The following is a 17919-nucleotide window of genomic DNA, read 5'->3' as shown; positions in this document are numbered from 1 at the left end:
ATATGATATTTAACGAAGTAAATAAGATAGGAGGGACTTGATTTTATCCATTGAGAACTGATTGGATTATGAAAAGTCTGAGGGGAGGAGTTGAAAATGAAGGGTTATTGTTGATGTCAACAGAAAAAGAAAGTCATTTCAGAGGTGGAGCAAGTTATTATATTTGGATGAAAGATTATAAAGACAGACAATCTCTTCTTTAGAATAACATGCACCAATGAATAATTTACAATTAGACCAATATAAACAAATATAACTATAAACTAAAGGTCAGTTTACTCTGATGTTAACTCTAACAGACACAAATGCCTACACAAAAGCACTTCAAAAGCAGCATTAACAGAGCAACTTTACTATTCTACAGCCTGAAGAGAGAAAATATGAGAGTAGACAAACAGCCCGCCCCTCATTCATCTCTTTCCTGCTTTCATTCGCTTTTTCTTTCTCCTTCTCTCAATCGTCTTTTCTTCTTTACCCATAGTGAGGAAATTGCATTTCATTCACTGAGTTCTGGAACAATATAGAGACTTTCTCTCCAGCCAGAGAGAAAAACTGATTGACATCGAAGAAATGAGTTTGTCTGCAGATGATGGAGCTGTTTAATATAGATTTGAGAAGCATTTGAAACATATTAATGAAAAGTCGCCAGCTCTCAGCGAAATGACCTCACTGTAGCGTGAATATAATCACTATAAAAACCCTTTCTTTGGATCAATTACTGCAATTTAAAGAAGAATATTTGTGAATAATTGTTTTCGGCAAATATTTTGCCTTTGCAATTGCATTCTTAGGTGCATCCATCCAGAACAGTTAAGTCATATTTCACACACACACAAAAAAAATAAAAATAAATAAATAAATATTAGGAAAAGAAAAAACAGAAAAAGAAAACAATATTTAAGTATAAAGACTTTTTGCATGGGGACCATGACAATTCATGATGATTGAGAAAATCCAAAAAGTAATACATTGTAATATTCTTTTCTTATTTTCTTCTTATTTTTTTATTTACTTTTTGGTTATTTCTCTGTTTGTTAATGCAAATCCAGAAGGTATCCATATACTGTAATAATAAAAAATATATAATATATTAATAATATATATAATAATAGATATATAATAATATAACAATATTTAATATGGTATAAAATGAATATCATGAATATAATTTTTTTTCCATCATGATATTGTTGTACTGCCTCTAATTTATGTTAATTAAAGAAAAATAATTATTGCAAGTGACTTTCAGTAACAAGAATCAACAACTAAAAGCTTAATCGTCATTAAAATGGACCTAAAATAGGCTTAAGCTTTATTCTGGTTATAATTTCTTATTTCTTCCCATATTTCTTTTAGGGTGAAAAGTGACATTCAGGATGTTTGTCAACCTCTTAAATGGACACACACACACACACACACACACACAGAGAGAGAGAAAACACAAGAAGACCTGTTGAAAAGCTCATACTCACAGTCCCCGCAGTCGGAGCCAGATTTTCTCGATCTGGTCGGGTTGTAAGTACTTGAGCGAGGTGCTTTCAAACTCCTCGATCTCTCTTGTGGGGGACTCCATGATGCCAAGACGGGAACAAAAACGTAATCCCAGAGACGGAGCAGAGGAGTGACAGATTCCCCTCTTCAGTTGAGCTGCAGTCGGGACGCTTCAGTCGTCATAGCCCTGTTCTCTCCTCCAGTCCCTCGTGCTCCACTCCGGTCTGAGCACAGGAGCGTGTGACAGTACTGCGGTACGATCTCTCTCTCTCTCTCTCTCTCTCTCTCTCTCTCTCGATCAGAAACACAGCGCGGCTCAGATTAAGGCAGACTCCTGATTTCATGAGTGTTGGTGGGAGGGCTTCAGCGTGACTAAATCCTCCATCGGTAATGCTATGATCAATAATGACAAACTGGGTCTCTTCCCATAGGACAAATCACAAATTACATCTCTTTAATATCTCAATGGTTTCTCCTAGACAGCAATGGGATTAAACGGAGGCTTTTGTTTGAGTCCCACAAGAAAAAGAAATAAAATAAAATAAAACCAGTTTTATTATAATTAACTAAAACTAAAACCATAAAAATGCATGTTTGTTATTTGAAATTAAATAAACATTACCTGAAATAAAATATTCATTAAATTAGCTCCCTTTAGTTAAAGATTAAACCGAAGCCATCTGAATTAGGGGCCAAACCTAATCACTTATTAGCTCGCCAACTTTGATGTATGAGAGATCTTAAATTCTTTCATTTACATTTCATTAGAAAAAGTTTCTCATTTCTGGAATTATGTTAAAAGTAATATTCCTAATTTTGAATCTTACCAGTCCCCTCAACATCTTTATTTATGCATGACCTCTGACCTCAACATGAAGGGCATCGTTTCTTGAATATTGTTGAATATTTGAATGGCTCTTCTACACAATATTTGAAGATGTCCTGGGAAAAGGATCTAGACATAGATATCTCAGAGGACGCCTGGACCGAAGCTCTCCTAGACATTAGGCTCTTGCTCCATTAGCTCTCATTTTCATTTCATTCAGTACAAAGATGTGAACTAATTACACTATTCTCACACTAAGTTGCATTCTATCCCTCTGTGTCTCCTTTGTGTAGCAAATGTAAGCCCAATGAAGGTACCTTAGTTCATTTATTCTAGTTTTGCCCTAAAATACAGACATTTTGGTCTTTTACTCTGAGGTACTTAAGACTGATCTTCCCTTCTCTGGAGCCTAATTACAGTTGTAACCAAGTTCAGAGAGTTCAATATGGTATAACAGTAGACAATTCTGCTGCTGTGGAACAAAAAATGAGCCTAAATTTGTAATGTGGCTTACAGAGTTGTGTTATATACGGAAAAGATAAGATACGAATAAGCAGGTAAACCAAAGACATCTGTAAAGATTTGGAAGTCCTTTATTGATTACCTGGCTGTTGATCACTGATTCCTGAAGTTAACTCACGGGGCATAAATGAGGACAAAAGCTTCAGGTACCTTCAGATAAAAGCAAGCAGGGTTCCTCAATGTTTGGCCTGGGCTAATTTCAAATAATGTGGCATGAAAAGTCAAACCCAGAATCAGAAAGCAACATCAGCTTACATTGTGTCTACACATTATGACTGGACGCAAGCGGCGTGGTGCATCGCAAACAAAATACAATAGAACTTAATAAGTAGGGAAATCTACAATGGATGCAGCACAGCACGACAAATCCCAGACAGAAAATTGCTGACTCCTATTTACGACGTGCTGACACAACGTTCAAATGATTTGCAATGCTTTGTCTCGTCCAGAGTAGATACGATGTGACAGCAAAAACAAGGCAAGTGTGAAGTAAAGAAAAGGGGACACCGAAAATAGATGATTCAGATGTGAACGGACTGTTTTAATGCAAGTATGCTTTAACCTGATTTATTTTAAAGATCTGAGGTATTGTTGCTTTCACTATGGCTTTAAAGATCATGCAAAATAATCTACAAACTCACATAAGACACTTTCAACATTGAATAAAGCACATAATCATTACATGAGATGATCACTGTCATATCTTTTATGTTGTTCCTGCTGAGACGTCGCAGGAAATAAAAAACATGGGTAGCACTTTATTTTACAGTCCTGTTCCTCGTGTACATACTATGTACATATTATAGTAATTACAATAACTATGTAATAACTAGGTACTAACCCTGAACCTACCCCTAAACCTAACCTTACCCCATGTAGTAACCTTGTATTACCAGAACTGTCTTAGATAAATACACTGTAAGTACACTATAAGTACATGTAAGTACACGTACTGTAAAATAAAGTGCAACCAAAACATGTCTAAAATAGAATTCCGTGTCACGTGTCGCAGGTGGTAAAGACTAAAAGTACATGGAAACTTTTTATCGTCACATCTGGTTGGGACACACGGTGTTACAGACTGAACCCCCAACCCCCAAAACATAAGTATAAAAATATGACTGCTGACAAATCTAACAGTTGATTAGGGAAAGTGTAGTGAGGAGATCCAGTCCTGAGATGAGCAGGCAAACACTGAGATCCAGATTTTTTGTTTGTTTATTTGTTTTTAATATTCAGCAAGTTCTTCTCTATCTAAATGCAAAAATGTTCATAATTGTTTGAATAAAACAGACTACTGATGGAAAAATCTGAATCTGTATCTTGTGACCATCTTTTGATTGTTTTAACAAAAGCAACAATAGCTGTACAACTCACACTATACAAGAAGCTGCAATGGTCAAATACGTTCATTTAGCTTGTTGACTTGAAAATGATTAAAAAATAATAATTAGTAAACAATTAACAACCATGCAAACTTATGTGAAAACATCCCTAGGATATGAAATAATTGCTATGCAATAAAATGTTGTTGTCTTAAGGGACGAGACGAGATGACAAAGGAGGTCATGAGGAAAAGGAGAAATGAAAAGGAGTTAAACACACAAACTGTGACTAGAGAAAGGAAGAGGCCAATCAGTGTGCAGCTGAAGAGCGGAGTGAGATTCTACACCTGTGGATGAATGTCAGATCCACATGAACACTGCTCTGTTCTCTGCTTCCACTTACTAAATCAGCAAGCAACTGCTCACGCTTTCTTTCAGGACTCACAAATGATAAACAGATTTATCTGGAGGATCAGGAGACGTCTTAGAGAACAAACTGTTCATGTTTTCTTCTAGAGTTTCAGAAGAGATCTCAACATCTCAAATTGTGCTCACTGTTCAAAATGTTTAGGGGGGAGCATTTATTTATTTGTATTTTTGAAAAGAAATTAATATTTTTAATCAACGATGATGCATTAAATTGATCAGAAGTGGCAGTAACGAAATGTGTAATGCTACAGCATAAAAGATTTGTTTAAATGCTTTTCTTTTGAACTTATCAAAGGATCCTATGTATAGATTTTATGTCCAATAATGATACTTTTTTGAAACAATTTTGTAAAGAAATATAATTTTATCTATTGAGAGAATACATAATCTCACACATATATTATGTGCATCTTTTTTTAATTTGCTTGACATTGTCAGTTACCCTTAAATTGCAGTGTCTGTTTTTTAATTGAATTCAAAAATGCTAAAGCCAACATTATATATATAATTTTATCTTCAATATAAATGCTTAGTTTAAATGTAATTTTCTTTTATATTTTTCTTATCTCCACACAAACTGTCAACTACTTACAAACAAACATCTCTTTAAAAAAAATAGTTTCCTGTCAACTATGCTGGGTATTTTTATGGTTTTCATTATTTTAATGAGTTTAATTCAAATAAATATTAACATTTCATGTTAATCTGATCAAGAAGATAACATTTGGTTGGCTACAAGGCCTGCCATTATAATTATGATTCAAAATGTCAAAATTGTCAATTATGTTAACTGCTATGAACATGAAAAATGATAAGAATATACATGGAGTTCATTGCTTCCCAACAGTTTAGCTCGATGTTTATTTCAAAAGCATACAATGCACTGTAAATGCTTTTTATTAGCATTTTCATCTGAATAAAAACACTGATGCCACGCTGTGGTTTGCTTATGTTACCTTACACTGCTCTTGTCGAAAATCAATTGATTAAGTTTCTACCTCCTTTTGTTTCTTGTGCTTTTGTATTTTTCCATCTGCCTCACACAATGGGGCCATTATATAATGGAGTTTCCTGGACCCCCCGAAAATCCAATAAGGCAGAAAGCTGGGCTGACCGGCCTGAGACTGATGCATATATCTAATTCCTCATGCTGGAAATGTTTTTTCTCCAGGGAGACATTCAGGGACAGCTGTTATTGAAAGCCGAGACACAGCAGATTTCGCTAAACATGCTGGTGTTCATAGGTCAAATTCAGCTAAATCAGCCATGCAATATTGAAGAAGTGTACATTACATTTAATTGAAATATCCAAGATATAGGCCTAAATCTCAATACCAAAAGTAAAAATCACCATCCACCACCTTTATATAAAGAACTCTCATCCCTTATTAAAAACAATTATCATTCAAATAGTCCTGTCTGTTTATGATGATGAGGATGATGATGACGACTCTTTCACAGGCCTTTCAATCACCTGATGCAGGAGGCAGGAGATAATGCCAGGCCAAAGTCTCAAAGACACATCAGCAGCGGGCCGCTTTCATCTACAGAGATGCTCTCGCAAGCGCTTCCCTCCATCTACTCTGAGCTCTTCAAAGGTCTTGTTTGAAGGTGCTCTTTCTGCTGGCTATACTCTACTCTTCTTTTCTTTTAAGTGAGGTTTATATCGAGAGTGTGTCAGGAGACTGTGAGCTTCTAAACGAGATTGACGTCACCTCCTGTGAGTCATCACATCATCACTAAACACATCAAACTTGACCAGCGACATCTCCAAACACTGTCAGTCTGACCAGCTTGGCTCATGAATATTAATTAGCTGATGCTCACTCAGTGGTCCTTACTTAAAGTGTGAAGGTTTGTTAAGACTATTTTCAGTCAGCATTGTTTTGTGGCTGAAAACTTTTATTTTGTCTTTGTTGCCGAAATCATTGATTATAAAGATTCATTCCTGGGGTTTGTAATTTTTAGTTTTTGTTTTTTAGTAACACTTTTACTCAGTATGAATGAATTAGATTGATTAAAGGTAACAGTGAATACATTTATAATGCTACAAAAAAATGTTTATTTCATATCAATGCTGTTCTTTTGAACATTTTATTCATCAATTAATACAAAAAAAATTGATTATCTTTCTTAAATATTAAGCAGCACAACTGTTTTCAGCACTGATAATAATCAGAAATGTTTCCCGAGCAGCAAATCGGAAAATATTAGAATGATTTCTGAAGGATCATGTGATACTGAAGATTGGAGGAATGATGCTGAATATTCAGGAATAAATTATGTTTTAAAATATACTAAAACGGAAAACAGTTATTTTCAATTGTAATAATATTTCATGATAATATGACTGTTTTTATTGCATTTTTTTTTTTTTTTTTAATAAATGCAGCCTTTGGTGAGCATAAGAGAGTACTTTCAAAAACATTACACAATTTTACCAACCTCAGACTTTTTAATGGTAGTCTAACTATAACATTTTTTAACACGTTATTTATATCCAAGTAATATCTCCCCTGATGAAAGCTGAGCTTACAGACAACAACACAATTTTTTGGCAAATTAACCTCAAATGAGATGAATTTCCAAACATTGTCCCTTTGCCTGACAAAGCTTGAATAAGCATTTATAGTGCTCCTATTTATTTCTGATCTCATTGTTTCTCTATAATATTACATGAGAGGGTGTCAAACACTCCAGTGGGACCCTAATATGCATCAAAAACTATTGCTATAAAATACTGGGCGAAATCCTTTCAATCAATATTTTTCAGTGAATTAAACAATACCGGTAAAATAAATTCTACCATCTTGGATTACTTTCAACAAATGCAGCCTCTTTAAAGGTGCTTGCGCTGCTTACAATTTGGCCAAAATAAGATGGGATGAGATAAAAGACATAATTATACTTTAAGGCAACTACTTAAGCCTTAAAATACACCACAATCAATCAGACATTCATTTTATTGGGTATTATACTACAATTAACTAGGACACTAAAAATGCATTATTTATTGCAGTACCACCAATGCCATCTAGGTTTGCAGCTCTCTATAAGTTTTGGAACAGAAGCTTCCATTTAAATTATACATCTGGACCAGACTGTCAACTCAGATATTAAAAATGAGGGCTGTAGCGATTCGATTCATGGTTTTAATTTCACGATTTAAAAATGTTAATGAGTAAATCAACTAAATAAGTAACACAAATAAAATAAATATCTTCATATAAACAAAATAAGGCTTTGTCTGTGATCTTTCCATTTAAAATTAGAGGCAACCACTGCATTTTAAAAATTATCCAAACAAAGATGCTGCATGCATGCAACAAAAAGTATAATTTAGAAATCTGAAGCAAAATCAGAATGTTTTGACTTCAGTTTTGTGAAACTGTACATAAAAATATCTGAATGAAACCAAAACAGCAGACGAGCTGAACGAGATGCAGATTCACTCTCTGCCAGCAGGTGGCGCTTTATGCATTATACAGAGGCAAGTTGAAAAAAATACCATCTAAACTTTTCTAAAGACAGTAAATTCCCCTCAGACATAGATTCATAGAAACTCCTACCCCTAAATGAATCGTGATTTGTTAAGCATCTCAAACGATTTGAATCATCATATATTTGAATCGATTTTCAATCTGCTCGCAGTTAATCATTACATCCCTATTAAAAAGGCAACAAAAACATTGAAACCAGAAATTCAGATACAAATGAGCGACACTAGACAAGTTCTACTACACTTTGGCCCTAAAGAAAGGCTCTCTATATCCTCACCAAATAACAAATGGTTCTTTAAACGGCTTTAGTTAAACCAAATCTAGCCTACAAAGGTGAAAGGCTCTCAAATGTCACAGGTCAATCCCAGTGGCAGTGTTGACAGAGGAAAGGTCTCACAGGAGGACGTTAGAAGGTTTCTCTCTAATGAATGTGAAAACACTGAAGCAAAAGAGAAAGCACAAACCATTTATCTAATGCATAGTGCACACAAAAATTACAAGAACTTTCTCCAAAAATATATTAAGATTCAGCGAAAACGGAGCATAACATGAAGGTCTGAGATACCAAACGAGTCCCAGATGAGTTTAGGATGAGTCAGAGACCTAAAAAGTCTCATTTAGTTCCAGTCAATGATTTAAATTTGGACATTTTTCCAATAGTTTCCTGCGTTTATTTCTTCAGGGAGCTTGCTTGCAGATGAATAGCTGTATTTGGGTTTTGATTTAAGGTGTTTTTCTGTCCTACTGAAGAATGGCACTATTATTCTTATACTCATCTGATCCAGATGCGTTAATGAGAATATAATAGCGCTGCACATCTTTGCTAAGCAATATTAAGAACATGTTGAACAAATTGAGACATGTCGTCTGTGAATGTTACAAATCGCTTGTGTCACAGTAAATGTGTCTGTAAAGGCACGCTGTCAGCAGATCGCCATTAAGAGTGCACTTGCTAATGAGTGCTGTCTGAAGGAGGGATTTTAGCGTACTCCTGCAAGCGGCTATGAAAAAGTCATTCTGAAGTGCTAAAAGATTCAAATTTGATTTGCCCATTTAATGACCAAAATCAAATTAAAAATTTAACAACAGTAGGCCCTGCTGAAAAGATGGACCTCTTCCTGGGGAAAAATGTCATACTCGGTGGTCAGGTTATAAAGTTGGTTTCTCCAACCCAGTAGCTGGATTTTCACTTGCTCCAAATAGCTTACCAGCTCTAACCAGACCGACTGAAAATAAATAAATAAATAAATGACACTAAAAATGGCTAAATAAATAGAAATAAATGGCAATACATGACTGGTAATAAAAAAAAGAATAATATATGGCAACAAATAAATGGCTAAATAAATGTCAATAAATAAATATCTAAATGGATAAATAAATTGGGATAAAAAAAAATTTAATGGCTTAATAAACAGAAATGAATGGAAATAAATGAATGGCAAAAAAAATTAATATATATAAACGCTAAATGGCTTAATAAATAAATAAATGTCAATAAATAAATAGATCAATAAATGGTAACAAAAATGTCTAAATAGCTATAATAAATGAAAATTAAAAAAGTCTGAATGGCTAAATAAATGACAATAAATGATTGAAAAGCTAGTTTGTGTGGTGTTGATTGATCAATGACATTTTCACATCTACTGTAGTTGAACTATTATCTCCTGACACACTCACTTTTAAATAGACTAAATTATAATTTGAGAAAAAAATGACTGAAGCTCAATTATTACTTTGAATATTAGAATGCTATCTTTAAGATACTCAATGCAACGCTCTCAGAACATCACATACAGTCAGGTTCCCTGATTCGAGACGTCAGTGATCAAAAATAATGGTAAATGATAATGATGTCTTTCCTCTTGACCTCTTGATGACCTTCGGCATAAAATGGCAAACTTCATCCATCTATGGCTTGCTGAATCGATAAACTGGGACAGTAGAGCTGTGATGAAGTGACCAGGTCAGCAGCCCCATCAGACCACCAGCTGTGTATAACTCTTACCTAGTTTCATTCATCAAACAAACTAATTATTATTATCCATCATCATTATTCTCATTATTATTATTTCTATTATTGACAATAGGCTTTACTTTACAATACAGTCTACTGCATGTCAAATGACCGTTCTCTGAACAAATGACTTTTTTCTTATGCCACTGTCAAACAATTGCATCTTATTGGAGTATGACAAAATGCTCTGAACCCAATAAGACCTCATCAGAATGAGGCTAAACTAAATCAATGGGAAAAAAAACAACAGACTACAAAACTTTGCTTTTCTAAAGTTGAGGAACTCTTGAAACATCTGCAACAGTATTGCTCAACCACAAGTATGAACGTCATGATTAAATACTTCCAAATCAAGCACGTTAAATTGACAGCCCTACTAATTATACAATAAATCACATGTATATCACACCCGGTCTGTTCTTTCAGTGTCTGCTTTTCCAGGGCGTTGTAATATGGACAGGTGTCTGCTAATGAGTCTGAGCAATATTCCTCTTATTAATTAACCCTACGATACCACCCAACATTTCATTCTAACAATGCTGCTATGAGCATGACTGCATTATGACCACAGGCTTAGGAACAAACACGCCATCAATAACAATCATTTTAAGGGCGGCAACTCTGTCACAGCAACAAATACCACTCACTCTATCAAGTAGATAAAACTTTCTCCTCTAATGGTGTGCTACAAACTAAAGTCTTAAAAACGTTCAAGGGTGCAACACCTTCCTCCACTGATTAGTCCAACCTACTGTATTTCAACTAACTCATCTTAAATCCCCAAAATACAGCTTTTTTCTTTGTCTCAGCAGAGTCAGACTGCAAGAGTCGATGCCTAAACTCTTTAGTGATCCATCAACTGCAAAAGATTTTCAATTATCTGTCTCTAACTGCTGCAAAAATTAGAAAAAAGTATTTCAAAGTAATTCGACTATAAAACAGTTGAATGCACATTCGATGGACACTGTGTAAACAGACTGAAGTGCTAAGAGTCTGGATCTATCTTCTTCTCTTCCCTTCTGAAGTGCATTTGTGTCTCAATGCAAGCACCTTGAGTATTAGTGGCAGCTGTTTTCCACTGTAGCTAAGAGACGCCTCGCGAGAGGTTTATTCCTGTTTTTGGCCTTTAGGTTTACTACTACAACTAAAAACTAAAAAGCATTCTGTTCATGTTAGTAGCAAGACAGCAAAAGGACTAAAAAGCATATATATATATAACATACTGATTTTGCAGAAATTAATGTAAAGCCTACTGTATCATATTTGATAATATACACAAATTTCTAAGGCCTCTAAATTATTAACATGGTCAAAGCTTTACTCATGTACACATGTCTTCAGTTTATACTTTTATTAAGCAAGTAAAATGACTTGTAATTGTAAAAACATCCACCTTCAGGTTGTGGTTCACGTGTCAAACTAACCAAAGCAAAAGGGATGAATGAACATTAATAAAAAACTTTTCAACAATGTGCTGGATGTTGTTAACACTTGATTTACAATTGTAATAGTGCTTATCTAGTGGCCCTGTTCGAACCCCAATTGTCTATACCATTAAAAAAAACAATACATAAATAACATAATTCTTTTTAGATCTTAAAAAACATGAATGACAAACTATACTTCCCAGAAAGCACACATTTTATAGAGCAGGTTAACAAATCAGACTTCCATTATCAATAATTAGACCGATCTGCCCTGTAGTCAAATCCCATAACCTGGTGCCTGACGTCAGAAGAAAAATGACTAATAAGATCCGCCTAGAGAATTAAACCGGGTACTATTTTTTGAACAGGAGGTTATAACTTGAGAAGAGATCTCACAACCAAAGTATGTGATTTCACTATGGGAGAAACGTTTGAAACTAAGTTGATCTTTGAAATATAACTGGGAAGGCATTCCTCAGGATGCTGTTCCCAGATCAGTCCATCCTGTCAGTGATAACGTGACATGTAAAGCAACATTGACCATCAAAAAAAAGAGAGAGAGAGAGAGAGATGAACCTGACAGCAGTTTTCTCTGTTGCTTCTGGGACGTCTGTAGAGGGAAGCTCATCCGCCAGGATCTCTTCTATTCTGCGTGGATCGTCTGGAACGTCCCTCTGAACTTTGACCTTGTCCTTCTTGCACGTCCCAGCAGTGAGTGTGTTCCATAGTGCACTCTGAGACTTTGAGCCTGGAAACAAGATGAATGAGAGTCAAAGAAAGACTTAAGCACATTCTCTCTCAGAAACTTTAGGGGTACAACAGCTTGCCACTGGGGCAGAACCCTCAAAGGGACACCGACAGTGTTCATAATAGTGCCAGTGACAAGCTGTCATGCTATTTTTTCATTATACTACTATCTAAAAAACAACACATTATGTCTTGTCTGCCACAATATGACAATCTATGATCCCCCTTGCCCTCCTTCAATAACATTAATTTCATCTCAAATTGAAATTGATTTATTTTCTTTAATATTTTATTGCACTACAGCATTTTATTTATTATTATTTGCTTTATTTGTACTCACTTAATATGCACACACAGATATGCTTCAATAATTTTGCAATAAAGTTAAACAACTTATTTTTGCACTCATTATGCACATATTATTAACAATGTCATATTGTGGTACGAATGGGATTTGTTCAATCCATAATCCATCAATCCATTACCTTTTTTTTTTTTTTTTTTACACTATAACATTTTATGATTTATTTTTTGCACCCACTGTGTGCACACTTTTTTTTCAGATATGCACATTTTGAAAATATATATTTTTTAATCAATTCATAATGGAATTATTGCATGTTAAGCCATTCCCATTCCTTTATTGTTATCATTATTATTAAAGTGTTCTGATTCAAACTAACAGTAATGGCATCAGCAGACCAACATTCTAAGACTAAAAATGTACTTAAAGCCTCCTCTTGAGAGCCTAATGGCTCAGTTGTTGATTCATAGTAAATTATATTGATTTGCTCCCACCAAGCCTGTGCATATCATTATCATCACAAGCTCATGCACTCATAATGTTGTTATTGAGATGTAATCTGTATACCACCTCTGAAAAACGAGTTACTTTGGATGCAGTATCATGCAGAAAAGGTAACTCTCTTTCTTGATAGATGCTGCCATCTAGTGGCATGCCCATGTAAACTGTAATGCCTGTTAAGAACACACAGCAGTCATCTGGTGGGGTAATGATCTATAACGAGTTAAAAAACAGGTCCCAGACCAGCGCTTGCATGACAAATTCACTGCGACAAGATATTCAAGTTTTATTCAAGTGTTATTTTAGTAACAATATACCATTAAAGTTTTTCTTAATATTTTTTTGTTCTCTTTCCATTTCAGTTTTAAAGGTTTAGTATTTTGTTGTGTGTTCTCATTTTTATAAGTTTTTGCTTTTTTTTATGTCTTTATTAAGATTTAAGTTTTAAGTTTTCCAAAAAAGCATTAATATTAGAAGTTAATGATTTAATGAACAGAAACTAAGATTACGAAAGTCACATAAAAGTTTCAGAGAATCTGTGAGGTCTAAAGTTTTTTAATTGACTCTTCATGGATCTCTACACTGAGATCCAGACTAGCCCATGTTTCTGTGGTCTAGAGAGATCTTAAAAGCTCAAGAGGAAGACTCCAGCGCTCTAACGATGTTTCCATGCTTTCTAACTAATGAATGAGTTTATCATGACTTTAGTCATTTGTGATTACTGGACAATGTTTTTTTTAGAAGTTTTCGTTTTTCACGTCCGCACAAATCCTATGGTAAAGACATGCTGTAAGTGTTTCTGCAGCACTTTACAGAATAAAAGCATCTGTTTTATGAATAAATGTAAATGCAAATGTGCTCTTTCTACTTCATTTCAGCCTTTCCCTTTTGAATATGAAACCAGATGTAGATTTATACAAAAACTAAATGTAGGTAGGGCAGTGTGAATTTGTTGCTTTCTAAAAAAATAAAATAAACACATACTTACGTGCAAACCTCGCCAGCGGCCTGCTGTTTGTCTCCACATCCTCATTAGCCACTACAGAGAAAAACAGAGTTATATGCTGGCATTTCTCTGTGTGTGTGTGTGTGTCTGTAAAAAAAAAACATAAAATACCTTTTTCTAAAGCTTTTTTCAGTGGCTTAGTAAAATACATCATTAAAAATCTTTTTTTGCCCCTTTCTTAATGTGTCTTTTTGCATAATGTGAATATAATGAAGCGAGCTGCTGGAAAAGCGTGGAAGGCCGCTTTAAAACGACTTCAGCCGCCGTTATATGAGCCTTTCATTAGGATCTGAAATGGGTCTTGGTCAGTAGGGGACTGGAAGGGTGTTGTTAGTGTACTGTGTGTCACTTCTAGTAAAAAATAACACAAGAACAAAGAAAATCAGCATGATCCACAAGAAAAGTCTTCAGAGATGCTATACTGAGAAGGGAAAACATGTCTATTTACAGTACTTAGTTTTAATTTATAATAACAAACTGCTTTTTCAGATAGAGCTGTTTTTTGCATATTGTTATACAGGTTGCTATAGGGTGTTCTAGAAAAAAAAGCCTCTATGAAAGTCTAAGTGTTTTTTTTTTTTGTTTTTTTTTTGATTATTCACAGAAATCATCAACTCAAACATGCTGTGCAGATAGATTTTTATCATTCATTAGCCAAACTGTGTGGGATGAGCTGCAAAGCAAAGTGTAATACTTGAGGTGTTGTTATCATTACATAAAACTAAAACTCTGTAATTCAAAAATATATGTATAAAATATTAGATGAATATATATAAAAAAAGAAAATCTGTCTACAAAACTTTGATTTGTCTAATAACTGAAATAAACTAGTTTCCAAAGCACCTTTTTGTTAGTTTTTAGTTGCTGTTGTTTTTTTAAGTTATTCACCTAATGTATATATTTTAATATTTTTTTATATATATATTTATTTATTTATTTTTAAGCTTTAGTACTTTTGTTTTGTTTTTTTGTAATTTTTAAGTTTTACTTATTTTAGTATTAATAAAATGTTTTATTTTTTTATGTTTATTTAAAATAATGACATTTTTATGGTTTTAGTTTGAGTTAATTGCTTTTTCCAAGTTATACATCTAATATTTATATATTAATTGTCAACATTTTATATATATTAAAATAGAAAAAAAAATAGAAAATTTAAATGAAAACTTAAAACGTAAAACACAAAAACTTGTTCAAAATATTATATAAATAAATACTATAATGAAAAACTATATAAATGATAACACTTACTCGGGGTTAGTGATTTGAATAAACATCTAACTCCAAGTATATGCAATAGTATCAACAATGCATGCATTTGCATCTTATTACACCAACAAGAGTTCAGTCGGTGCATTACTATGTGTGTCTAAATCTAGTCAGTGCACAGGCTGGTTCAAAGTTGAAGAGATTCTTTAGCTGGTTTGTGAGAGCTGCTTCAGTGCCTTAAATGTAAATCGCATTAGCAGGCAATGCATAAGTTGTTTGAGCTGAGAAAAATCATAAGATGCATTAGTGAAGTAAAACACCACACAACCCCCATTAAGAGTAATGATATTCCGTATAGAGACCAAAACACACACACACACACACACACACACACACACACACTACTGTATGTTTCTCTAGCACGCAACCCATTAAAAGCCCCCAGAGTGACACCGAGGGCGGAGAGGAAGTGGTCACGCTGCTTTAGCCAATCATCATTAAGTCAACAGCAGCTCGTGGTCACGCTCCACTGGACCTGATTGACAACACGTCACACGTAATGAGCTCAAAGCACACTGAGCAATTGAATGCTGGGCTGCTGCTTAACCATGACGACAGGCAGATGTTTGAAAAAGCCATAAAGCATTATGATTCGAGATTCCCTGCTGTGATCTTGTATAAAGATCATCTAGTTTATCTATAGTGTTAAAAGTGCATTATTTAGAGTTTTGCACGTAAGGAAATTCCCTCTATAAATACATCAAGACAGACAGTAAAAAATCAGCATCTCACACCTCTGATGTTTCCATCATAACACCTTTCCTGACCGCTGTCCTCCCACGTGGGTGTGTGTTTCTCAGAAAATACATCTGATCAACAGGACGGTGTGTCTAAGTATGGAAAAACGTACAGTCAGATGTTCATTATCTCAAAAAGATGATCAGGATCCAGCCATGAAGCGTTTATTTTGAGATAAGATAATGAGCAGCTCATGGACATGACATATTGATTTGAGATTAATTGATGTTATTATTAGCTAAACAGCAATATATGACCACAAGTGACCAATCAGAACTCTATTCTATTCTAATAAACTGTAAAATCTGGTTTTAGAAAGCCAGTCAAATTTGACGGATTAATTGGAAATTTAGATTTTGAAAGATGAGTTGAGAGGCAAAGTTAAATACTTGTTGTTATCATTAAAGTGTGGGTGAAATGCCATTTCATGCATACTGAGTTTTTTACACTGTTAAAGAGTTGGATTCCCATGCTAAACATGGACAAAGTTTCAAAAATTAAGTTGTACGTTTGAAGGAGTATTTTTGTTCCAAAAAAACCTCTTCCGGTTTGTCACAAGTTTCGGAAAGTTTTTTTCGAGTATGGCTCTGTGTGACGTTAGATGGAGCGGAATTTCCTTATATGGGTCCTAAGTGCGCTCCAGTATAGCATAGCACTGAGAGGCTGAGCACAGCCTGATCAGAGCGAGAGCGTCGCGAAAAGTCACAAAAGAAGTGTGTTTTTGGTTGCCAGGGCAAGACAACCTTGCACAGATTACCAAAAGAGAAACAGCATTAAGGGACCAGTGGATGGAGTTTATTTTTACAGAGCATCAACGGAGTTGTGCAAGTGTTTTTGTTTGTTCCCTGCATTTCGGATTGCACATCGTTTATTTCTTAAGGATAATGCAGTCCCAACGGAAAAGGGTCACGATCGTGTGTTGGAACCACATGCGGTGAGTAAAACTGCTTCAAATATCTCTGTGTTGTTAACTTAGCTATCAGCATAAGCACATCAAGTAAACAACATGCGATGTTGTCATCAAACTGCACTTTCCACATGTACAGCTTAAAAAAAATAAAATAAAAAAAAAGACGACATAAAGTGGAACTTAGTCATTTTCCAAAACCGCTAAGCAAATATATACAGTTTCAGTACATACCACATAGCATACCGCCTTTGCTGATGCTGCTCTTGTTAAATTTCAGCCTCTGGATCTGTGTCACAGCTTCCACATGCTCTCAACGCAAAAGCTTACTGGCGCTCGTGATTCTTTAGCTCCGCCCACACATCACGCCTCTAGGCGCTCGTGTTTTTCCGGGAAAAATCGGTACAGACTATCTTTCTCTTATAAATATAATAAAACTAAAGACTTTTTGGAGTTATGAAGGATGCAGTACTACTCTATAGGTACTCAAGATTAACAGGATATTGAGTGAAAACAAGCATTTCACCCCCCCTTTAAGTAGAAATCATTTTCTGTAACTGAAAGTTGAAATAAAACTAAATATAAATATTATTAAACAAATTAATGCTAAACAGACATATTTGTTAAAATAAATATTTAAATATATATATATTAAATTATATGGTTAAATGGTTATTACACAAAAATATCTGTCAAGTATTGTGGTGAGCTGTAAAAAAAATTATTTTATTATTACATTTTGTTTATGGGTCAAACTGTGTGGTGAAGTTAAATACTTGTATTGTTTTCATTAAGTAAAACTATTACAAATCATTTAAAATAAAATAAACAATAGACTAATAATTTTATTTAAAAATGAACAGAAATATGTTTAAGTTAAAGCTCTAAAATGTATTTAAAAAATTGA

At 34.4% G+C, this 17919-nt stretch overlaps 1 protein-coding gene across 2 annotated transcripts in view; it reads right to left on the bottom strand.

Moving 5' to 3' along the window:
* LOC127951608 (dual specificity calcium/calmodulin-dependent 3',5'-cyclic nucleotide phosphodiesterase 1C-like) overlaps positions 1 to 17919 on the bottom strand; it is a 67525-nt gene that overhangs the window by 36431 nt on the left and 13175 nt on the right. Inside the window, exons 2-3 of one of the 2 annotated variants that reach the window (XM_052549589.1) lie at positions 14081 to 14131; positions 12117 to 12288 (exon numbers count right to left, since the gene is read on the bottom strand). In XM_052549589.1, the coding sequence (XP_052405549.1) occupies positions 12117 to 12288; positions 14081 to 14131 (223 nt within the window). Of the gene's footprint in view, positions 1 to 1472; positions 1756 to 12116; positions 12289 to 14080; positions 14132 to 17919 lie in introns of those variants that run through there. The other variant, XM_052549590.1, reaches the window with a different exon arrangement.

The sequence above is a fragment of the Carassius gibelio genome, chromosome B2 (assembly GCF_023724105.1).
Source record: "Carassius gibelio isolate Cgi1373 ecotype wild population from Czech Republic chromosome B2, carGib1.2-hapl.c, whole genome shotgun sequence".
Classification (NCBI taxonomy): domain Eukaryota; kingdom Metazoa; phylum Chordata; class Actinopteri; order Cypriniformes; family Cyprinidae; genus Carassius; species Carassius gibelio.
Note: the sequence above shows the minus strand (reverse complement) of the source record. Positions and strands in the feature narration are given on the sequence as shown.